The sequence below is a fragment of the Mytilus edulis genome, chromosome 8 (genome assembly GCF_963676685.1).
Source record: "Mytilus edulis chromosome 8, xbMytEdul2.2, whole genome shotgun sequence".
Classification (NCBI taxonomy): Eukaryota; Metazoa; Mollusca; class Bivalvia; order Mytilida; family Mytilidae; genus Mytilus; species Mytilus edulis.
In genome coordinates, this window is record NC_092351.1 from 12,125,556 (window position 1) to 12,151,911 (window position 26,356).

The 26,356-nt window shown below is 32.3% G+C and overlaps 1 protein-coding gene across 1 annotated transcript; it reads left to right on the plus strand.

Moving 5' to 3' along the window:
* The first annotated feature begins 4,467 nt into the window (after positions 1 to 4,467).
* LOC139484803 (sodium/glucose cotransporter 4-like) lies at positions 4,468 to 26,339 on the plus strand. Its single transcript, XM_071268773.1, has 14 exons — positions 4,468 to 4,596; positions 5,557 to 5,628; positions 7,206 to 7,310; positions 7,936 to 7,995; positions 8,929 to 9,033; positions 9,738 to 9,843; positions 11,201 to 11,281; positions 11,765 to 11,979; positions 12,563 to 12,698; positions 13,615 to 13,722; positions 14,184 to 14,503; positions 15,242 to 15,463; positions 24,494 to 24,617; positions 25,692 to 26,339. Exons 1-14 carry the CDS (start codon positions 4,519 to 4,521, stop codon positions 25,916 to 25,918), a joined length of 1,959 nt encoding a protein of 652 aa, XP_071124874.1. The 5' UTR covers positions 4,468 to 4,518; the 3' UTR covers positions 25,919 to 26,339.
* The last annotated feature ends 17 nt before the right edge of the window (positions 26,340 to 26,356 follow it).

A 26,356-nucleotide genomic window follows, 5' to 3' on the forward strand; every position in this document is an offset into this window, starting at 1 on the left:
ACTATACTGCTATGTACAAATAAGTATAATAGTCTCAGGTCATCGATAAAATTCAATAATAAATATTTTGTTGACATTATTAAAAAAACCAGTCTGCACTGTCGCCATTGTGATATGATGATCGTACACTGATGTTGGACAATATATTTTGACAATATATACGGACAGACGGATTCAGTTTATTTCAAAGTGGGCGTATTTCGAACAACTTTTACATACCGCCGAGCGTAGCGAGTCGAACAATATTTTGATTATTTTTTGCTTTACAAAATCTTTAAGTACAGGAATCAATAAAGTTTTGGCAACCAAAGGTGGGGTCGGGGCGTGCAACATATACGTCATCTAGATTCATCACTTATCTTATAAAGTGTATACCGAATTAAAATATTTTAAGAAATGAGAAAACAGGGACACCCGGGCAATCGGATTATGTCAGTTGGATTATGTTTCTCATAATAAATGCCGAATATCAAGTTCTTTTTATCGATTTCTATACATTTTTTTTCAAATATATGTAAAAGTTATATAGGAAAATGATAAGGCAGACAAATATACAAATAAATCGACTTGGCCGATATCCTAATAAAACTTATTGACCTTAATTACGATTTTTTTTTCATTTCTTTGCGTTTTTACACGCCCATCCCAATTTTGACAGGCCGTATTATTGTATACACCCCCTCCTTCCATCCGTCCGTTCCTCCGTCTATCAGTCATTCTGTCCGTCCGTCCGTCTATCTATCCGTCTGTCCACTATAAACATGTCGCACCGTAACTTCAGGACAGCTTATCTCATTTTCTTAAAATTTAACATAGTTATTTCTTATAATGGCCAAACGATCTGTAAACCTTTTAGTGAAAATCAAATTAAATCTTTTTGAGTTACAGAAAATGTAAGTGAAACAGGAATGTGTTTTTTTTTAACATGTCGCGCCATATCTCAAAAACGAAGTATTATAACTGCATCAAACTTTATACACTTCTTAGTTATATAAGAAAACATATATGGTAAAACAAAAACAAAAAAGGGGGAGATTTAAACATGAAAAGTTCATACAAATTCCAAGCGACAACAACCCGACCATAGAGCAGAAAACAGCCGAAGGCCTCAATGGGTCTTCAATGAAGCGAGAAACTCCCGCATCCAGTGGTGTCCTTTAGCTGGCCCCTTAATAAATATGTATACTAGTTCAGTGATAGTGGATTTCATAGTAAACTGCGAATACATGTATATTTATCATATTTAATGGATAATTTTAACTATGATACAAGTTTTGACACAAATCGCGAATTTACTATACAGGCTCTGTCAAAGGACGAGTTAAGGTTTATTCATCATTTTTTATTATTTGTACTTTTGTTGTACTGTTTGTGTCAGCGACAACACTTTGACTCAGTCCATTTCCCGAGTCACAGGCTTGTAATTCCATGGTTGTCTTTGATTGCTTTATACCATATGCGTTTTGAACATAAAATAGGCAGGTAGTTTTCTTGTTTGAATTGTTTTACATTTATAATTTAGGACCCTGTTATAGCTTGCTTTCATGCGGTTTGTGTGTTTTTCTCCTTGTTTAAGGCATACGGTGACCTAAACTTGATTAATTCAACATCATTTTTGTGTCTAAAAGAAAGTTGTCTCATTGTCAATGTATATGGGATAAGTGGTTACCGTCACTTCTTCTAAATAAGACCTAGATATAAATGACGGTGATGTTTTGCAAACCAACTTTTATTCACATTGAAAATACAAAACTGTCAGATACATGTATTGTTTTCGAAAGTTATCTTGAAGTTTCAATTGAATTCGAACTGTAAAAAAGATGAATTTGAACTGTAAAAAAAATGAATTTGAACTGTAAATATAATGTGAAAAACATGCCTAGGAAAATAAATGTGCTTACCAGAAACGGGTAGAAAGTTACAAATCTCACTGCTATGTTATGGATGCTTAAGTGTGAAAACTTGATTTAGTGCGCAAGGAACACAGTATATGGCAGGACTGCATGCATGATAAACTTGTGCAAAACAGTATAGACTATAGTCGGTTTGGGACTGTTCGTCAATGATTGAATGCATAGTGTATATAATATAGTATAGTAAATTAAAATTATGGCACAATCAAAACACATACTTTTATTTTTTATCTTTCCATTCTACTATTATAAACAAAGAAAATATAATAATGTTACAAAATAATTAGATACCAGTGTTTGCTATTGATTATTTATATTCCATTTAAAATTAGTTTGAAGTTAAGTGAAATAAGGGATACGCCTTTCTTTAGGAAAATGTGTATTATCATAATTAACTATGTCCAAAAGTGCCTGTTTAAATTAGATTTTAACACGTCAAGTTTACCTTACAAAAAATATATATTTAAATTCTCGAAAGACACTGTTCAGATCCGTGCCAAAGTTGCTTTTCATAAATTGTTTGTTAAAAAAAAACGAAAAAAAACCGGGTGATATATATATAGACGAAACCGGGTGATTGTGTAGTAACAACATTGACGAAACCGGTTTATTTTAATTTGACATGAACCTTTTCTTTCGTTCCATACACAGAGATAAAATTATTGAGATGCTCATAATAACTAAATTTGCAATCTCCGTGTCAATATCTATCTTCCCGTACCTTTCTTTTCGTACAATGTGAACAATTTAACGAGAAATTAAACAATTTCGAGGCAAGGTTCACTCAATTCGTCATTTTGACATACATTTTGACTTATTTCTCCGTTAATAGAGAACGGTTGTAGAAAATATTGCATCTCACAATAGAAAATAGTTGTATATGTATATATATTCTTCGATATCATAAAAGAAATTAAAAAATAAGGAGAAACCTACCTTTCTTTTGTCTATTGGTGTTCCGTCATTGTGCCGGATGTTAGATAGCATCGAGTCCGAGCAAATTTTGTCGGTGTGGTTTAGACACAGTGTTTATATTTGCGTTTCGAAAAAGAAAGTCTCTTTGCATTCATCTAGACTGTTTAACCTTGCGTACCCTTGAAATCAAAGTAAATGACAGATAGGTTTCTAACGGTTTGTCATTTTTATCAAACAAAACAGACTGTAATGCAACATTTAAAAACATTTGCCTGAAATCTACAGCATATCGAACGTCAAAAATAAAGTTTACACAATGCATGAAAACCTCCTAACTGTAAAAAAATGCAAATGTGTCAAACTGAATTGAGAACATATTGCCAGGTGACCTACAAGATGAAACCGATAAAAAAAATGTTTGTAAAAAGAAAAAATTACAACTAAGCAAAAACACAAATTCAAATATAGAGTAATGTTATAAAGAAATACACAACGTAAGGTAGAAACTTATGGTATATATACCAATCGTATTGAGGTTAATAACTATACAATAGCCTGTCTTTCTGCAATTATATTATTGGCTTGAATTATATTGCTAGCAGACATATCACTTAATTAAAGAGGGACGAAAGATACCAGAGGGACAGCTAAACTTATAAATCGAAAATAAGCTGACAAACGTCACGACCTTATTCCGTTATAAGAGTCAATGATATTTGGATACGGGTAATTTGATGATGTCCAAGATTATTTATGTAAACCAATACCAGTTATTTATAAGACATGTATTACCAAAATAAGACTTAGTAGTCATGATTTAGCTATAGAATGTGGTCGCTATTCTGCAATTCCAAGAAGTAATAGACTATGTAGTTTCTGTAAAAATGACATTGAAGATGAGATGCATTTTATTTTAAAATGTCCTACTTATCAAGGTCTTAGATCTTATTTTATAAAACCATATTATTGGAAAAAACCTTCTATGTATAAATATATACAATTAATGAGTTCTAATAATCTTAGAGAATTATGTAATTTGGGTAAATTTATATTTCGTGCACAAAAATTAAGATCTAACATGATGTAATATGTTTAACACATTACCTTCTGCTATCTATGTATACCTTGTGTAGTTTATATGTTGTATGCCTATAGTTGATATGACTTTGGTAAATAAAGATATAAGATATTTAAAAAAAAAAGATACCACTGGTATCTCTTGTACGACAGAAGACTTGTCGAACGTTGAAATAACCTCTGTGTCATACCAATTTACTGTTTTCATCATACATATAAAAAAGAAGATGTGGTATGATTGCCAATGAGACAACTGTCCACAAGAGACCAAAATGACACAGACATTAACAACTATAGGTACGGCCTTCAAAAATGAGCAAAGCCCATACCGCATAGTCAGCTATATTTTTTTATAATCCCCAGAGGAATGGATTGACTTATATCCTACATCTCTTGTTATTCATTGAGTGAAACTCTTGTTATTCCGAATTAAACCAGTTGATGGAACAGTTTAAATATCGCGTACGAAGGTTATCATTTTGATTATCGAATATTAAACTGTTACTTACCTGTGACACTACTTTTATGATATACATGGCATTATTTGTCTAGACCTATAGTTCCTTATCACAATCTATATATATAGAAATGCCCCACTTAAAACGATCCAAATATGGTGGACACGTTAGCAACGGAAGACTATGTCACCATTGCCGTGTATTTTGGAATTGTCTTGGCAGTTGGTCTATGGGTAAACAAACATAATCCATATTTTTTTGTGAAAATAATGTTGCTTTGTTTTGTAAACGTCTTATATGCAAACATTTAAAGTACACCAATAATGCTTAGTAAAGCAATTTTCTCATAAAATGACTGAACGGAGCATATTTGTTTTTCTTTCATTTTTTTTTTTTTTTTTTACATAAATAAGGCCGTTAGGTTTCTCGTTTGAATTCTTTTACATTGTCTTATCGGGGCCTTTTATAGCTGACTATGCGGTATGGGCTTTGCTCATTGTTGAAGGCCGTACGGTGACCTATAGTTGTTAATGTCTGTGTCATTTTGGTCTTTTGTGGATAGTTGTCTCATTGGCAATCATACCACATCTTCTTTTTTATATGCATCTGAAATGAGAGATTCAAAATTGCAATCGTAGCTATTTTTCAGTTGCTACTTTCCGCACAAAAAGTTGTATTACTTCACAATTATGGAATAAGTACAGAAATGACTTTGAGAATAGAAACGGAGATTGTGCCAAACAGACAACAACCCTACCAAAAAGCAGAAAACAGACGAATAACACCGACGAGTCTTCAACACAGCAAGTAAATCCCGCACCCGGAGTCGGGTTGGCCCCTAAACAAAAATGTGCACTAGTTCAGCGAAAATATTCGAAAACGTCAAATTAAAATGTTACAATACTTATTATATGTATAATAAAAAAATGTAGATTAGCAATGAAAGAGAAAAAAAGAGAAATAAGCGAAAAACAGTTCAAACTCCCAAAGACAAAGATGACCTTACTTGCATGAAGATGTGTTTGGCTATCCGCCATTTATTTTATAATTTATTCAATTTAGTATTTACACACCCTTTGCTTTCAATTTTTTGTTTGAAGAGTTCCTAATGAACTTACAATTATTACAGTGGTTCGACACACCAAATTTATAAAATATATGTAGTTACTTGTAAGTGTTATTCCATTTTATAGTCCACATTTCGTCCAAATCGTGGAAATGTTACTGGTTACTTCTTGGCGGGAAAATCGATGCACTGGATACCAGTAAGTATTTTAGACGAGCAAAATTAGTATATTTAGAATTCTTTCCCTTTCGACCGTTTTAAAGCTACATAAACATTGAATTATAACTGATCGATGAAAATGTAAATTTAACATTTTTTGTTCTGTAAGGTTTACTATAAATATTGCTATAAATAAGCAATTGGTCTATTATAGTATACATTGTGTTTCGTTTGATGTTAAAGGAAACCATAAATAGCTAATAACTTATTAAGTCTAATAAAAAAGGGGTAAATAAATATTTATATTTACTAAAATTTTTACACGTTTAAGGTTACTGGTGAATCACTATGGTGATGTAATTTGGTTTTTCAAACCATCTCAGATAAAAAGAATCCCATTTGTTGTTGTTCATTTGCATTTGTTCAATTTTTCACATAAGGACTGACTGGTTATAACAATATGGTCACTTAGATCTTCTTTTGACCGGTAGTAAAACCTTTGTGGGATGTAAAAGTACACAGCCACGTCTAGTCTGTATTCGTGTAAAGAGAATGTGACGCTTAGAACCCTTGCGACATCTTTGTTGGGTTCATAGGTGGCCTGTCGCACGGCTTTATTTCTGTTCTTATATGATATACCATCATCTTCCACTGGCAGTCCAAATGTTACGGACATTCATCTTGGACACCCTCTTTACAGGGTTTGTATTTTATTTATTGTTTTAAAAAATCGTCCTAAACATCTTTGACATATCAACCACTGGACATTAGTTAAGCAACCACAAATTAATCAATCAATACTCTTAGTAACTGTTTATTCGATGTATTAGTATTTGGTATTTGGTATTTAATATTGAGCTTGGAATACCAATGTTTAATGTAGTAAGGTAAATGTAATACTTTTAACAAATCTCTAAAAATAATAAGGACAAATATATTAGAATAATGTGTAGTGAAGTAGAAATTACGATATTGTATAACTTGTATACTATGTGTCAGGGTTTCATTTTATTGTTTGAAATATTGGCTCATTGTAAAAATGAACGCGTAATTGTCACACATAAATTTAACCCCACCTGAATGTCATATTTGTTTTTTGTTCATTATTTTGTACATAAATCAGGCGTAGGTTTTACATTTGTCATTTCGGGGGAATTTTATAGCTGATTATTTAGTATGAATTTTGCTCATTGTTGAAGGCCGTACGGTGACCTTTAATAGTTGTTAATTTATGTCATTTGGTCTCTGGTGAAGCGTTGTGTCATCGGCAATCATATCGCATCTTATGAACAGACCTTCAGTAATTTCGTGTAAATTGTACCGTTTATCGTACTTTGTTTATACCGCTGCATCAGTGTAAATGTGCAAGTGTAATAAACATTATATATACATTATCACCTAGTTTCAAAATATTTCAGAATCTAATGCATTCTGGGTAATATTTTCGAAACCAAAACGTTGTGATTGGTTTTGAACGTTCTAAACAATAGAAATTAAATAAATGACGTAACGTTATTTTCATTTTGGTGTACAAACAATTAGATTACCAATAGTCCTTTAGATTCTGAAATGACAAATTAAAAGCTTTAATGTTTGTGTGTGAATTGCCTATTTCAGGTCGGTGCATCAATTTATGCTAGTAATATTGGAGCTCCAATGTTCATTGGTTTAGCTGGAACAGCTGCTGCTTCAGGGTTGGCTGTGACTATATATGAATGGCATGTAAGAATTGATTTTGAATGAAAGTACATTTCATATGAATGAACATATGGAAAATACGTGCATTTGGAGAACAACAATGTTTATTGATGAATTTAGAATTGTCCAAAAGTAAACGGGAAATCCTCAAAATATTGGTTTGTCGTTTAAACTATCAACAAAGTATACATTGTGGTAAATGGGTAATAAGTGGCATCCTTTGTCGTGGAGAAAAAAACAGAAAGATTTTCTTCCTGTATCTGTATGTAAATACAAGATGTCTTGGAGACAAGTTTATGTAGTATTTTCTATACTCTCAAAGAATTTGGCTCGTATAGCCTTGGTTGCGTTTGAACAGATACGTCAGTATTTTTTATCTCCATTTTTGAAATATCAGACTTTTTGTTAACAAAAACCGTTATTTGATTGAGTATCGTTCTCCGGTACGCCGTCTGAATTTAACGACTTTTTTTCTTGATAATAAATAGAACATTCTTGTTCAGAGAAAAAAATACATTGAAGTTCTCCTTTAGCCACTGCAACACTGAAGCACAACAAAAATGTTGGGTTTTTTGTTTGTTTGTTTAGCTTTTATTGTGTCATAAAATCAATATATAATTATTTTTTATTACGTTTTCTCTACATCCAGGCAGTGTTTATACTGATAGCTCTGGGTTGGATCTTTGTACCGGTGTATGTATCAAGTGGAGTAAGTAGGTTCTTTTCGAGTTCAGTTCAAAATCAATGAATAATTGTTGTTTTCGTGAAAGTATACTTCAAAATGTAAGAAATAAATATATAATAAAACATTAAAAAGAGAGAAAGCCTGACAAGGTCGACACATTTTATATACCGAAAAAAAACCCTCAAAAAATATAAATTGCATAGAGTGTTAAGACAAATATTCTTTGTACTCGTTTGGCTTTCTTTACTGTTTTGGTCTAAGCGTCACTGGTTAGTCTTATGTGGACGAAACGCACGTATGGTGTATTGATTATAAATCTGATACCTTTGATAACTATTAGTATGTCAAAATGTACTATTGTAATGTGTATTTGTGTATTTCTCTGTCCTCAATGTTCTTGCGACTATGTTTATGATAATATATATATATATATATAAAAAAAACAACAACAACAAAACAATAATTTTAGTTGACATGGATATATGTAAATTATTATCTTACTTTGAAATTCGTTACTCAAATGTCCTCAGTTTCCTTTTAAAAAGAAAAGTAGTAACGAAATCATAAACCTGGTAAGTGACAATGTGGAGAGTTGTATGACTGGTAAGTGACAATGTGGAGAGTTGTATGACTGGTAAGTGACAATGTGGAGAGTTGTACGACTGGTAAGTGACAATGTGGAGAGTTGTACGACTGGTAAGTGACAATGTGGAGAGTTGTATGACTGGTAAATGACAATGTGGAGAGTTGTATGAATTGTAATAGACAATGTGGAGAGTTGTATGACTGGTAAGTGACAATGTGGAGAGTTGTATGACTGGTAAGTGACAATGTGGAGAGTATTTATATTTATGCCGAACCAGGCATAGAAAGATATCGTTTTGGTCCACTGTTAATGTTTAAGATCCTCACACAAAGATTGATTGTTTTTGTTAAATTATGACAATTGAATTACAGGCGTTTACTATGCCAGAATACCTCAGGAAGAGATTTGGTGGAACACGTATTCGAATGTACAGCTCATTCTTTGCTCTTATTGGATATATATTTTTCAACATTTCTGTAGGTATAAGTAATTTCTACTGATGAAGGGAAATCAAGAAAAACACGTTTGACGTAAGAAATTTATAACGTGTCGTTGGTTTATATTTTTTTTCTATGATGAATGGAACTATCTTACACATCATACATGTATCCTACACATCATACATGTATCCGAGTCTATGATGAATGAAACTATCTTTCACATCATACATGTATCCGAGCCTATGATGAATGGAACTATCTTACACATCATATGAAAACATAAAATTACATTTGTTTTAACTTTAAACAAATATTTAAATGCATGAACTTCTAGGATTGGATGGAGACAAATCTCAGGCTATGAACATCCATTGAAATATTTGTAGTTTAGAGTAGCTATCAATCAATCACCTTAATATTGAAATGGATTAATAAAAAAGATGACTATGAAAGCTTAAACTTAAAATAGAATAGAATATAGAATTATTTTTTTTCAAATTATGGAGCCCATCAGATTCAATGATTGAAGTAATTGGGTTAACAAAAAAGACATTACAATATTATATAATATGCATCGCTGTAATCCTCAGTCAGAATCAGAGCCAAATTAAAATCAAAACAAAGAATACATTGATGGAATACAAAAATAATGTCTAGCATGCCTTGAAACGTGACGATATTTTGGACAAACAGAAAATAATAAAAAAAAGTAAAATTAGTATTTCTTTTAATTGCTACAGGCAGAGATATACTCAGGAGCAATATTTCTCCGACATATACTAAAATGGAACATGTATCTTTGTGTTGTTGTCATACTAGCTGTCACAGCTGTTTTTACTATTGTTGGTAAGATACATTGCATTTTTCGACTGATATAAGTAATTTATTATTCTGAAGGGAAATTTCCCGGTTAATTGTGCAATTTGATAAGTTTCCCAAACAGGGGTGTGATCCATATCCTTAGAGAAGACAATCAAAGATGAAAGTGGCAACTAGAAATAGTATTGAATTCGGGATATTCAAGTATAATATAATTGACATTCAGGCTGCACAAATAAGGGTATTGGAGCAAAATTTCCTGTTAGTGTCTTATACCCCTTTCGCCTGACGCCCAGGAGATATGACGAAATGATGACAGGGACTACGAGCCAAAATCCCCTGTGATTAATACATTTATTCAGTAGATTTAAGTCCAAAAGTACACCTAGTGCCTGAGTGGTGACACATTTAAACGTCTATCAATCAAGCATATATCTAGTAGGAAGCGTGATTTTTTTTCCGGCATATATATTAAAAAGTCTATCATACTGAATATGGGAATTGTGCTACATTTGTTTATGTTTCAATTATTTAATTCTGGATGTAACCCGTCTTCTGATTGTCTGACGTTTTGTCTATCAACTCATAGACATAATTTTGTCACGTTTTTTTTTTATAGTTACTCCGGTTTGAAAAGGGCTTTAGATTTAAATTATAAGAAATGACTGTAATATGTTTTCTGTCTATTCGAAATAACATAAAAAAAAAAATGTGATTCATACTTCTGTCTATGAAATAATGACATAAAAAATTTGATGCACACTAAAAAACCCACTTAGCATGTTATTTTAAAGTGTGCATCACATGTTTTATGTTATTTCTTCATAGACAGAATAATATATTAGTCATTCCTTAAATGTTTTCAGTATTGAACAAGATATAAATTTTTTTTTTATTAAATTAAATATGTTACCGTTTGGTTATTTGTTAAATGATGTCTGATGCTCGTTTGTTAAATGATGTCTGATGCTCGTTTTTTGTTTTCCAAGAAATGGCCAAGTGAATTATTGCCTAGCAATCTGTTTGTGTATTATGTAAATCATAGTACTGTCAAAACTATAGTTTTTTTTAACAATGCATACATCGTTATTGCCTAGCAACACATATGAATATTATTTTGCATATCTTTCTTCCAATTCATTACATATGGAAATAAATAAGATCTTATATTTCTTTATCGTCGAAAAGTCAAGATCTTTAAATGTTTGCCTGAGAAACAAAATAATAATAAAAACAAAAAAAAAACAAAAAAAAAAACCAAAAAAAAAACGAAAGGTGGATTATATCAATTTTTTGAAATAATTTTAATTTTGTTTTTAAATTAGGTACGAAGTATTAATTTACCAAATTAGGCATTGAAAGTTTTTTGTCGATTTACTTGTAGGTGGTCTTACAACTGTAATTTACACAGATACTCTACAATCAGTTGTTCTAATAATTAGCTCCATTATATTATTTGTAATTGGTATGTACCTTAAAATATTTGTCAATTATGGATATTAGAATATATATTATGTAAATGTATAAAATGTGCCTGTCCCAAATCAGGAACCTATAGTTCAGTGGTTGTCGTTGGTTCGTGTCATTCATATTTGCTTTGTTATAATAATAAAAAAGGCCATTAATTTTCTTGAATTGTTTCACATTTTGCCTGTCTGGACCTTTTATAGCTTCGGTGGATCATCCATCAGCATTGCTATTACGGATGTAAACCAGGTCACTTACTTACTTTTAAAAAGACAAAAGATAATGCATGTGTATGTGGTAAAGGTCAAGCAGCAAAACAACTCCGTACCTATAAAAACCAAATAACGACTGAATGTCTGTCGTTCAAAGAAAACATTTTTCTCTAAGATGTTGTCACTACAGCTTCCAATCAAGTGATGAGTATAAGGCACCTTTATTTTCAGAAAATCATCATAAATACTTTATACTATTTAACTTGAAGGTATAATACAGGTCGGCGGTTGGAACGAAATGACGGAAAAGTATATGCACAGTGCTGCAAACTATACACTTATGAACCAGTCTTTATACTCATGTGGAATGCCTCGGGAAGACTCTTTACATATATTCCGAAGTGCTACTACTGGTGATATTCCATGGACAGGGGCTTTGACAGGACTGTCCATCATGGGACTTTATGTTTGGTGTCAAGATCAGGTTTTCAACTTATTCAGAATCCGACAAAGATTTGTTGCATTTTTCTTTTTTTTTTGCTTTTAGAAAGCAATAGTTCTAAAATTAAACCCTTTTCAATAGATAATTCGTAACAAATTGAAATTATGGAAACTGAAGGTATGTTTCATCAACATTTCATACACAGGGAAATCTTAAAGATTTATAACTAGTAGTCAGTGCTATTTTTTTTATTTACGAATATGTTGAATGGACGTCTTATTTCATTTATACAGAGGATTAATTGTGGAAAATCTGTGCTAAGAAACACGATAGTTTAAACAAAGCATTATCGGGAAACTATTTATAATAATAATATAACAGACGGACATTTATATTGCGAACTGAAAAAGACCACACACTAAAAAACAACAAAAGACCCAGAATGTACGTATTACTACTTCCTAAAACTACATAATTAGAGGATAGTCTTGAGCATACAGAACCAAACAAATGAAAACATTCACAACGACAAACGTATACTTAATAGGATTTCATATGTTTTCAGATTTTTTTTCAAGTTGACTTTGTTGAGTCGACATAATTTGTGAGCCGTTTCTTTTGATAGCTTATAGTACAGAGAACACTATCAGCCCGAGACATGGCCCATGCTAAGGCCGGTACACTACTAGGTGGCGCTTTAAAGCTATTGGGGTTATTTACATTTATTGTTCCTGGTATGATTAGTCGTATATTATATCCAGGTGAGCAAAATTAAATAAAACCTATAAATTCTTGGTTTGACTAATCCTGATGTTTTGCCTTCAGTTTTTTGTTCATGGTCTTTGTTTATCAGCATGGCAAATGTTGTATTTTTTTTCTTACAGCGCCATTGCTTTTATTTTTTCCACTATGTATTTGTTTTGCTTATGTAGCAAGCCCCTTTACTTTGCTCATTGTGTTTTATCCCAATTGTGCCTGCTTCAATAATTTGAATTAAAATTCAATTTATTTGTAAATTTGTTTTTAGCACGAAGGTTTAAATTTGGCGCGCTCCCGCTTGGTCTTGCAGACCCCAAATACCCAGCCTCGTTTCAGTTTGAACCATGCTTTCTCAGTAACTTGCTCATGGCTGCACGCTTTCTTTTTTTCTAGCTTTGTGTGTGTGTATGTTTGTGACTTTCTTGTACTAACTATGTCTTTTCTCTTGTTAATTAAATTATTTGAAAACAGTAAAAGAAAATTACTGTGTTGGAATTTTATGTTCACGGTTTCGATGCGTTCCTTTGAATTTTTGTCATTACTATATGAGTTTGTTTTCTTGAGGTGACATTGACGACTGGAACTAAAAGAAAATTCTGATGACGTAACATACTGATTCCTTCTTGGTAATTGAAATACTAATTTGAAATTAGTGACTTGATTTTATATTTGAATATGAGTTTTATCAAATATTTATCAGTAAACAAAAACTAAAAGCTTCATAGCCGAACACGACTACGAAATTGTTACAAATAACATACTCTTTATAGGAGACTTTACTCCCAATCTCAAACTTTTAATTGTTTAAGAAAAGTACTCGTTGTACATGTATCTTACCCCAATTGATAACCTATATTGTAAAGACTAGTGGTTAAATTACAGTTCGATAAGGACTAGTTTGGCAAAATTGTTTTGCAGATGAAATTGCCTGCGCCGACCCAGACAAATGTGAAGCGTTCTGTCACAATAAAGCTGGTTGCAGCAATTTCGCCTACCCTGTTCTTGTTCTGCGGTTGATGCCAAAGGGTATGTCAAATCAAAATCCTAAATCATATAACAATTTTGTTCTTGTAAAATGCGCTACAATACAGAGACATCAATTAGTAAGGTTGTCAAAATCACAGTTTTTAAATACAGAGTGGTACCTCAAAGGCATGTATCTTTGTTTGATTGAATACATTGTCAGGAACGGGGTTTATATAGAAAGAAGCGAAAGATCGAAACAATAGAACAACATTGTTATTAACAAGTGATCTAAATTAAAAACTAGAAAACCCTGACTGAACACCAATCTTGTCACTTGTATTTTTCTCTAGTTCTAAAAGCTTTTCAAATTAATAACCAGAAATATGAAACGAAGTAACCCTACCGTACTCTATATATCTTTTTTTAGCCCAATTATTTTTTGGGTTGTTGACGTATACATGTACACTGCATATCATACAATTTGCGCAGCCTTACTATTTATTCTATTGCTTTACTGATAGGTCTGCGAGGACTGATGCTGGCTGCACTATTGGCAGCTCTTATGAGCTCACTGACATCTATTCTTAACAGCGCAAGCGCTATAGCCACCATGGATATTTGGAAACAGTTCCGGAAGAAGGCAACTCAAGCAGAACTAATGGTTGTTGGCAGGGTAACCGTGATGATTCTAGTTGTTATAAGTATAGTGTGGCTACCAATCATGGACGCAGCTCAAGGTGGAATGTTCTGGTTTTACTTTATAGGAATAAGGTCGTACTTCTTACCGCAGATGTGTATCCTGTTTGTTCTGGGGTTGTTTTGGAAAAGATTGACAGAACAGGTAAAATGTAGATGAATAGTTTTAAAATTGAAAAGAAATGATGGAATAAAATTTATTCAAGCAATGATGAAAGTAACATTTTATAAACTTTGTGCGTTTGGCGCCATTTAGGAAATTTTATCCTCATTCGAAAATTTAAGCTGCAAACACAGAAAGATCAGATTGAATAGAAAATTAAATAATTAAAAACCTACATGAACAAAATTGACACCAAAAAAAATATATCGATTTTGTTGGATCGATTTTGCCTAAGGGAGTTGAAAATTTGATTTAAAAAAAATTTTAAAATATTTGTGAACGGAGAATTTTAAATTTTATAATATAATAAATAATTTGGTGATTATAGAAAATTCAATTTAATTTTTGACAATTGTATATTTTTGTTCTGAATAGGTATGACTATCAGCTTGTCGGGTTTAAACAAATCATAAATCCATTAGCAAATTCGGAATGACTTCTTTGAAAGAAAAAAGGGTAAAAAAGGAATAAAATGTAATATCACATTTCATCTACAACTATTTAGATCTTAAATAAAAAGCAGCTGTTTAGAAACATTATAAGGATTAAAGATACAGTTTGTCTTCAATAAATTCATAACGAACTTACAAAAATTGAAATATTTTCTATTGAAACTTGAACGATTGATTGGTCGTTGATTGTTTAACTCCAATTGTAAACGTCTCAATAAACATAAGAAGATGTGGTTTAAATATTGATACTATACTTATCATTATTTAGGGTGCATTTTGGGGTCTTATGATCAGTTTGGTTATCGGCATGATCCGAATGGTTCTGGATTTTACATTTATAAAGCCATCTTGTGGAAGTGGAGATGAAGACACCAGACCTTCAATCATCAGCAAAGTTGATTTCACACATTTTGCCGCCATTTTAGCAGTTTTATGTTGTATTTCTATGGTAGTTATCAGTCTTTTTACGAGACCGAGGCCGCCAAGAAAAGTGAGTAAATTTTATCAGTCTTTTTAACAAGACCAAGGCCGCCAAGAAAAGTGAGTAAATTTGTTCAGTCTTTTTACAAGACCGAGGCCGCCAAGAAAAGTGAGTAAATTTTATCAGTCTTTTTACAAGACCAAGGCCGCCAAGAAAAGTGAGTAAATTTGTTCAGTCTTTTTACAAGACCGAGGCCGCCAATTTTATCAGTCTTTTACGAGACCGAGACCGCCAAGAAAAGTGTCTTAATTTTATCAGTCGTTTTACAAGACCAAGGCCGCCAAGAAAAGTGAGTAAATTCTATCAGTCTTTTACAAGACCAAGGCCGCTAAGAAAAGTGAGTAAATTTTATAAGTCTTTTTACAAGATCAAGGTCGCCAAGAAAAGTGAGTAAATTTTATAAGTCTTTTTACAAGATCAAGGCCGCCAAGAAGAATGATGCCTAGCGTATGACGATCAACTCTAAGAATAGAGAGTTAGCTCTAATGGTTAATATATTAACTTTGATAATTTATTTAGGTTACTCTAGACAAGAAACATAAATAATAATATTAATAATGCCTATGATATGACTTTAAACTTATTTGAACATGGTTCATGCTGTGGTTGTTATCATGTAGGAGGAACTACAGTAACTAACCCTTCTAGGGGAACTGAGTTTATCTCCTTTTTTGATGGGGTTTGTGTTTCTTAATCTCTCTGTGGAAGATTGAAATAATTTTTGAAAAGGCCCGGGTGTGATATTAATTCAGGGGAAATTGACCCTCCCTCATTTAACAAAATAATGCATAGGATAATCCAGGGGTGCCTGGGGGCCCGGGTCCCTCTTTCGTGGGAAAAATATGGTTGATTACATAGGGAATCACTGAAGTATGACTGGAGCAGCACTCCCCGTATAAAAAGTTCTTGAACCGCCACTGGGATGTAAAAGTTGCAATATTGTTGCATTGCATTGCATTATTATCCATAGCACATGTGGTATTGTGACAAACTTTTCAATTGTATCAATGACATATAGATTGCAACAGGTTTCACGTTATTATCTTTCAAAGGAAACAAGATTAATAAAAGGATTATTTAAGGAAATTGAGCATATCAGTTTAATTTAATAACAAAACTACAACCAATTAAGGGTCCCTCACTATCAGTCTTTAATCGTTAAAAAGAATGTTCTAATTCTTGGGGGTTTAACTGGAAGAGGGAATTGTAAACTCATGGTTTTTAGTGTTCATGATTTCCTAAACATATGGTATTGATGAGCTTATCTAACTTTGAGATTTGTGATGCTTGTTCCAGAAACAATATTCAAGTGCACTTAAGTCAGTGAGTATTTAATGTGAATAGTTAATTATAGTGTAACCGTTATAATCAGGGTATCAATTTATCTTTAAGTTTAAATCAAACCGGAATGAAATGCTTTATATTTCCGTGAAGCTATTGCAGTACATTGTAATCTTCTTAAAACCTCCATTGTGGACCAACATACGGATGTATTCTATTAAGTGTATTAAGTTGAACAGACTTTAATTCAGTTAGCCAAAGATGGATTTTGCATATCATTAATACATATCCCTACATTTATTAATTTTTAGAAAAATGTTTCTATATGGAGAAGGTCATTAGAACAATCATAACAGAAATATTATATCACAAATTTTTAAAAATGATATCACTTTTAAATTATAATGCTAAGTTTGGTAATCCTCAGAAACCACGCGTTGATTAATATTGTCTCGTGTAATGATCTGTAATTCACTGCCATATCCATTCAGAATATTTCATACATCAATAGCAGCCCTTATTCTACAACTTTATCCTGTGACTACAATATTTAGGTGAAAGAAACAGTTATTTCATATTGAATCTGCAAACCCTCATTGATTTGTGATTCAATTGTTATTAGAATCAATCAAAGCAAATTTAGCAATAATATTTGGTCGGCGTTTTGCATTTGCGACGATCTGCATTTCATTTGCGCCGATTTTTTTACAGGTAAATTACTGATTTTTTTTTTCATTTATCATTGTTAATCTCTTCCGTTAGCCAGTTGTACAAATGATATATGCATTGTCAACCATAACATGTATATGACTGTTGACGGGGTTGAGGTGGAAGTAGGGTGTCGTGCAGGATAAGTCAATTTAAACACACTATATTCATCTATTTGGTGTTTCCTGGTAATTACATTGTACGATATGTGGGCGGTTCTTTCAATATAATACATTTCGGTATCCTTCCAGCAACAAAACTTGAAAAATCATTTTAAAAAAAGGCAAAAATCTTAGATAAATAAAGGAAAGAATAGACAATACAATTCAAAGACGAAATGTAAATGAATTAAAAAAAAACACCTTTTTATCAACTTTGCTATCCATAAGCCCGTTATTTTTATATCGCGATGATATTGAGATCATTCCGATGTATTGCTATCGCCTAGATTTCCATTATGTAAATTAGTTTTAGGTTTGTAACCGATTTATAAAAACGCGCACATAAACTAGTGCAAAATTACATTCCTTATCGTTTGATATTAATACATCTCTTCAATGAATACTGATAAAATATTTTTGTTAACAACAAACATTAATAATATGAAAATAATTTGTAGTACAAAAGTAAAAAATCATTGATAATATCAATGCGCACGTTGTGTTAAAGCATGCGGAAGAACATCTCAAAGAACATTTTGCGACAATACCGGCAAGGACCGTTAACTCTGTAATTGCTTTTGCTTGAAAATATGAATGCCTTCTCGTATCCAATTAAAAAAAAAATCGAATTTTACAGAAAAGTGTCCACCATGCACTTGCATTGCACTAATATGAGGAAGGCGCTACCTTAAATGCCAGCTTTATACCAAGCCAATGTCCTATATATTGATTGGTTGTTGGTTACTTAACGTCCAGTGGCAAATATTTCATGTATGTTTAGGACGAATGTCCTAGGCTACATTAACATATATAGTTTTTGTCTAAAATAAAATTATAAGTTCAGATGGAAAAATTTTAGGGAACGATCATTGAACTTCAAAAGGCCGGAGGGGGTATAGTATTTTTCTTCTTTATACAATAATATTCAATTCCCAAATCGATGAAAAAAAATCTGTTCAAGCAGAGGACAAAAAAAATATTTTGAATCCAGATCTTCACCAAAAATGATTTTTTTATCTTTCAGAGATGCAAAATAAATTTAACTTTTATAAATCTAAAAACATTTAAAACTTCCCAAACCGCACAGGAAAGGTAGCACTCCACAGTTAGAAAATAAAATTAAAAATGAACCACAAAATGTTTTATTATTTCCTATTCCTGGATTTCTAATACATTAACCTAACTGTTTGTGTTGTACATGTGCATATGTATGTAATCAGTATCTTCCATAGATTTGATTTAATCTATCTTGATATAATTCCTTTTATGTGTATCTATGGCAACATTCTGCATTTATTTACCATAAAATATTGCAAAAAGGGTGGTTAAAATGTCACATATCATCCCAAAATTTGGATTAAACTAGAATTTCAATGCCTTTGAGTGATACCTTTTTAAAACTGTTGACATTAATCTTCCTAATGATGAAAAAAATGGGTGTCTTTCGCCTCATTTTTTCGTAAACGTTTAATCACAAAGTTCATGCGACAAAAAAGTTGGAAAAAAACATTACAATAATTGCCGGACCAATGTATGGTATGGATAGGCAAATACAGACTGTCATACAGAAAACAGCCTATATTAGAGACATTACATAATCTTGATGTTCATATAAACCCAATATGAAGGCCATTTTAATCCTCAGCTATCCAAAAATCAAGTTTTTAGGTAAAATACGGCCGTATTTGCCAATTTGTTATGATGAACCTTAATACAAGTGTTAAATTTTGAGTAAATAATTTTAATTGATAGCGCTGAAGGGCTTCGGTGAAAAAAAATCTGGCTCGACGTCAGTATCATAATAAAGAAAATGTACTTGGTAAGTATAATCACAATTGTACGGAGGCGTATTAGGGACATAGAAAAAATAAAATTGGCAGTAAACTTTTTTTTCCAAAGTCGAAATTTGGACATTTCAAATCTTAAAATTTCGACTTTAACTCAAAATTTTTACTTATCTTATCTTGAAATTTTGACTTTCTAAAATCTTGAAATTTCGACTTTTTTAAAACTCGAAATTCTGACTTTTTCTTAACTCGAAATTTCGACTTCTTTTAAACTCAAAATTTCCACTTTTTTTAAACTCAAAGTTTCGACTTTTCCTCAGTATTTATACGTTTGCGATTACCACATTCACAATCATTTATATCAGAAAGCGGAGAGCCATATACATCATAAACTTGATAAGCATATTTAATAAACTAAACCCTTTTAAAGAGGTTATTTTAGATAGACAAATATTGTTCTTGCCGAAGAATAAATAAAATATTTTTCACGTTCAAATACATATTTCAAGTCTGGACTTCAGATATGTGTATCAAGACAACCCCGTTATTCCGACACACCTAATATTACGACATACTTTTATTCAACAGTCTAATATATAAAGACAAGGGTTAATAGTTGTGTTATAAGAATGCCAACTTGTAGAGAATGTTTCAGAAAAAAGAACCAACATTTCAAAATTCCAAAACTAAAAACTGAGCAGCTCATTGGTCGTCCTGAATATATGCATGGCAATTTTTTGGCTACTTGATTAACCATTGTTTAAACAAGGCAAAGTCAGTGACTTGCTATTGGGAAACCAAACAGGCATTTGAAACTGTGATGCTAAATGTCCTCAGATCTGACGATCCTATGACAGTGTCGTGGAAACTAAAACATGGAATATGGGGGGAAAATTTTTTCAGTCAACATGGATGTTTCTTTCCGAATGAAACTCTTCAATATCAAATGCTAATCCATATCTTAATTTAAGAACAAAACCAATTTCTGAATATAAATTGCCAAAATGCGTGGATGACGCTTTATAGTTTGCGTCCATGTCTACTCCTTCTAAAATTGTAATAACTGTGTTTGAATACTAACATCAAAGTTTTAAAAGTACTTAAAAAAGTAAAAATTTCGAGATTTCAACAGTCGAAATTTCGATTTTAAAAAAGTCGAAATTTTGAGTTAAAATAAGTTGAAATTTCGAGTTTTAAATAAGTCGAAATTTCGAGTTTTAAAAAAGTCTAAATTTCAAGTTTAAAGTGGAAATTTCGACTTTTTATAAGTCGAAATTTCGAGTTTCAAAAAAGTCGAAATTTCAAGATTTTAGAAAGTCAAAATTTTAAGTTTAAGTCAAAATTTCGGGATTTGAAAAGTCAAAATTTCAAGTTAAGTCAAAATTTCGAGATCTGAAAAGTCAAAATTTTTACTTTGAAAAAAAAGTTCACTGCCAATTTTATTTTTTCTATGTCCTTAAAACGCTTCCGTACAATTGACATGCGCCAGTGTGCAGCAAAAGGATCTTCTTTCCCTTTAATTCCCAAAATTGCATATGAATTTTTTTCTCACAGAAACACATGAGTTGATTGGTAAATAGAACACGTGTCATTGTTTGAGACTTTCAGTAATACAAATTTAGTTAAGCCTTTTTGAATGTTTCACTGATTAAAATTTTAACAGAAAAAGTACAAAACACTCGACAAATTGCATTATCTGCAGAATTATTGATATTAACTTTCCTCACTATAGAAATATATATATATATATATATATATATAGCTATATATTCACAAGGACAAAAGTCATGCTATTCTGATCTGAGTTTTTATTCACACATATACTGGCATGGCTGGTGCTGTTCCAAGTTGTCTTCTTTTTCTGTTTCTTGAGAAGTATTTGTTTAAAAGAGGGACGAAAGATACCAGAGGGACAGTCAAGCTCATAAATCGAAAATAAACTGACAACGCCATGGCTAAAAATGAAAAGGACACTCAGTCACTATAAAGTGTTACAATTCTTATTTAGACGAAACACATAAATAGTGACCAAAAAGGTACCAGTCCGCTTTCACACGAGAGAAGCTAGAAAAAAAATTAAATGAACACATTTTCAGTATTTTTGTAGGACTATAAATATATCATGAAAAATTAAGGAGATATGTAGTAAGAGACTGCTGCTGAATAGAAATGTTTGGGTTCGCCCGATACCTGTTTTCAAATTAGTCTATTATATTGAAGTTCGAAGGGTCCAAAATCAAAATATGTTTGAATTCAACTGACATAAAAAAAAATGGGCTTTTGTGGTCGTATCAGGCTGTGCTTGGCAAAGCATTTTATTGCGTTTTTTGAAAGACGACTTGTAAGATTTCCACAGCTTTCTGTTTTTTGTTTGTTGAATAGGTGCAATTTGGTTACTGAACTGAGTGCAATTTTGGTACTGTGATGTTATATAACCATAAGTGTGTATTGCTAAATAGGTTGAAATGTGAACCTGATATAGTGATAAAGTACTTGAAAGAGTGAAAATGTTTTTGATCAGGTTTAAACTGACGCATAAAATATAAAGGCGACTGCTGCAGCTTGAATTTTAAAGGATACTAGAACACACCCGTGATATCGCGGGATCGTGACTGAATTAAAGTATAGAACTATTTGTGTTATCTGATAAAGTCATGTCGATTATAAGATGCACAGTTTTATCTGCTTTAAAAAGCTTTCTGTTTGAACCCGTCGACCTTGAACTTATCAATTATTGGTAATATTAATTATTTGGAAAACAAAAGTGCCTGGAATGGAGTATTTTTTAATCAACAGCATTGTCCTATATTAGTTATAAATAAAGTTGAACTCTTTGATTCGCTGTTTTACGTCATGCCGGCTAACAAATTGAAAACTGTACCTATACGCCTTAATTTAAGTCAAAATTTTTAGTATTCGTATTGTCATCTTAGAAAGTCGGGTTTAAAATACTGGTTATATAATGATTAAAATACTACAATAGGGAACAATGTGACAATGGTTGAATTTAGTAGTGTCAACCCTGTGATTATGAACTGTGTATATAGCAAAATCCTAAATACACCGTATGGTGGTGCGCCTGTTAGATGCGGAACGTACAGATAAGGTGATGGGTAACAAGTGAATATACTATTGGTATCGGTATCGGATTCGACCCGGAACTTGTTATTTATTGGCAATATTAATTATGCGGACTGCAAAAGGGTCTGGAGTGGTGTAATTTTTAATCAACACTAATGTCCTATATTAGCTATATATAAAGTTGAATTCTTTGATTTGCCGTTTTTACCTGATGACGGCTGACAAATTGGACCTCGTCATTTTAGTATTATAGATAGCCCACATACTTCCAAGTAACACGCCCTGTATATAGCTATCAAAATCATGGTATTATTAAATGGGTTAAGATATAACTCCGGTCCATCTTCCCTTAAAATCCAATTTTGGACAATATGGGGGCATATATATAGTCTGTACTTAAATGTAGTACTCAAACTCGAGTCTCCTTTTATGATTAAACTAATATAGAGAGTTAACAAAACAGTTTCCATCTCCTGGTACATGTATAAGGTAGATAGATATCTGATATGTGGCATAATCAGTTAAAAGATTTAATTGTTTAGAGTTTGCCAAAGGAAGTACAGAATTAGAAGATTGTGATTTATTTGTATATTTTTGTTGTTGTTTTAAACTCTTGTTAAGTTTTAAATTAGTCTGTGGGCTATATGAATAACCGTGGTATAACAAACGTCATTATCACTGTTCCTTGATATGGGGAATTATGTGGCAGATGAACATAAGTACGTTTGTGTAGTCATGGTTAACCAGTGTACCGGGGTTTACCCCGCATGCTGCATGGCCATTATAAAAAAAAATAATCCCGAAATGTATTGCTTGCAGAGGTTTTTTTCTGTGTTTCAATGGCTAGACGGAACTTTTACGCTAAATATGTTATCATTAATTATGATTTTGTGACTTTTAAATGAAGTACCTGACGTGTGATTATTTAGGAAATTTGTTTTGACCTCAGATGAAGCAGACGAAACATGGCGTGAGATGTTGTTGTCCAAACTTCGGTAATTTCCGTGGTACAATAAAATTAAATAAACTGCACAAGTTACCAAAATTTCTGAATTCTTGTTTTTGTAAACAAATAAAAATTCATGTCGTATTTAACATCGAAATTATTCCGATCTGTTCCGTTTTTTCAAGTTAGCGTTGAAACGTTAAATTCGGCAGCCATTAAGTAAAAAAAATCATAAGCGTAAGAGATTTAACGAAAGTGACGAAACTTTTCAGATGGGTCGTGTAGAGAGAGTTATCGTTCTTTATTCCAAAACGATGCTTCTACCATAAGTGCCAGCTAAAGCTGGCATATTATTAGAATAGTAGAATAGAATGATATACAAACGGATGGAAATCATATATACAGAACATGCATATGTAACTGTTATTCTAATATAATATATAACAACATAGTTATAATTATGGAAAAGTTAAATTTCCTGTCATTTATTCATGATCCACGCACGAACGTGTCTCAGAAAAAAATATATCTTTGTAAATTAACCTTAATTTCAGGTAAAGAGATATGTGATTGTTTTCTTCTTAGACAAGTGCATTTGACCATCCAAAAGAACTTGTGGTTATCTGATGTTCAGTAGTTCAGTACTTTGGTTCTAAATTGAATTGTTTCATAGTTTTGTTGTCGAGGCCTCTTATCGCCGACTATACGGTATGGGTTTTACTCTTTGTCGAATGCCGTACGGTTGACTATAATAATTTACATCCACTTCATTTGAACTTTGATGGATAGTTGTCTCATTGGCAATCATACCAGATCTCCTGATTGTTATACTGTCATATCCCTGACAAGAACAGGAACATTCCCCAAAATAATAATGGGTCAAACCTGGTTTTATAGATAACTAAATCCCGGCCCCAACTTGTATGACAATCGTGTACAGTTTATTGTTTAAAACATGTGAAAGAAGCAACACCAGTCTGATTAAAAACAAAATGTTCATGATTACCGACGAGTTTCCTTTCATGATAATTAAAAGTTATTATGTATTTCCTAATTATACAAACTATATCAACAGCTTAGAAGGGTGACTTGGTGGACGAAAGACGACGACGAAGACCCTGAATTATCTTCAGAGGATGACGAAGAGGTAGACGAACAGAGAATAAACAAAGCTGAAATAATTGAAGACAACGGAACAGGTACTCTTGTTGTATATCCACTAATTGAAATTAGTTGTTGCATTGGATCCTTGAATCAGACTTTTGTGCTACACAATAGCCGATTCTGTACCAGAGTAATGATAAAAAATAGAATACGAAAAATACCAAACTCCGAAGAAAATTCTTAACGGAAAGTCCGTAACCAATTGGCAAAACAAACAGATCAAACAAATTGACGGCAACTGTTAGATTCCTGACTTGGTGCAGTCATTCCTTGTGTAGATATTAAGTCATTTTAAAATCTTAACATATTTAAGACTGGAAATTTTCAATTTTTTACGGTCCGTCTTATTTCATTGGGGAGCATCGAGGCAACAAGAAATTCACACTAGTATTTTAAAACACGTCAAATGAAGCCAAGTGTATTAAATTCTTCTCTGGAATGGAAATCGGGAATGTGTCAAAGAAAAAAAAACAACTAAAGAGCAGACAATAGCCTAAGGCCACCAATGGACCTTAAATTTTCCCTCGCCCTGCTCGTCCGAATTTAAAGTATTTCTACTCTAAATTCAATCAGTGTCAATAGGCTTTAAACAAACCACACATAAATAGGGTTAGTTGCTCGCAGTAACATTATTATCTTCTCTTGAGATACAAATTTTATTAAACTTTATAATACATGTTTCTTCAAAACAAACAACAAAATATAGATACATGTAATAAACATAGCAGCCCTTGTATATATACCGATGTGACTAACTTCGTGACGATTCGACGTAACTGCGAGCACCTTTAATACTAATACATTTAAATGACATCAAACTTTATAAATAGTGCATACTCTTGAAGAACCAGTTCCAGAACTAGTTACACTAGTTCCCATTCATCTATATTACTACAAATACCAAACGGGGAAACCCCAATTGTAAACGAAATGAAACATATTTCAACACAGCAAGAAAAACCAGCACCCGTGGGCGGGCTTCAGACTAAAAGTGTACTACTTCAGCTTCAGTTTTGGTCTGGACAAAGTAAAAAGAATAATTTTTTTGGTGTATCAGATTTCACTTTCATTTCTCATGAGTTTAAACTGTCGTTATTTTTTTCATTTAGCTCTTCCTGTATCGTTTGGACAACGCTTTTGTAAAGCATTCAAAGACTGGGTTTGTGGAACAACAGATGAAGTACACAAACATCAATATTTGACACAACGGGAGATAATCCACCTGAGAAAGAAAATGAAATCAATTGATGAAACTGCTCTGTATCGTAAAGTGTTAAATGGTGCTGCCATAATTATGTCTTTACTAACAGCATTTCTTATCGGCAAATTCAGTTAGACATAAGTAGATGTCACAATTCGCATGTATGTGATTTTGTGAAAATGCGTACAATTGCAGACTGATAGAGACTTTTATGAACATGTTACCTTTTACACGAGTCCAATATGTTTTTATGACCCATTTATGGGCATTATGTTTTATGTCTGTGCGTCCGTCCGTCCGTCCGGCCGTCCGTTGGTTCGTCCCACTTCAGGTTAAAGTTTTTGGTCGAGGTAGTTTTTGATGAAGTTGAAGTCCAATCAACTTGACACTTAGTAAACATGTTCCCTATGATATAATCTTTCTAATTTCAATGCCAAATTAGAAATTTTATCTCATTTTCACGGTCCATTGAACATAGAAAATGATGGTGCGGATGGGGAATCTGTGTACTTGGGATACATACTTTTATTTTCAACATATATGATATATGAAGTTTCGTCTAGTTGTTATTGT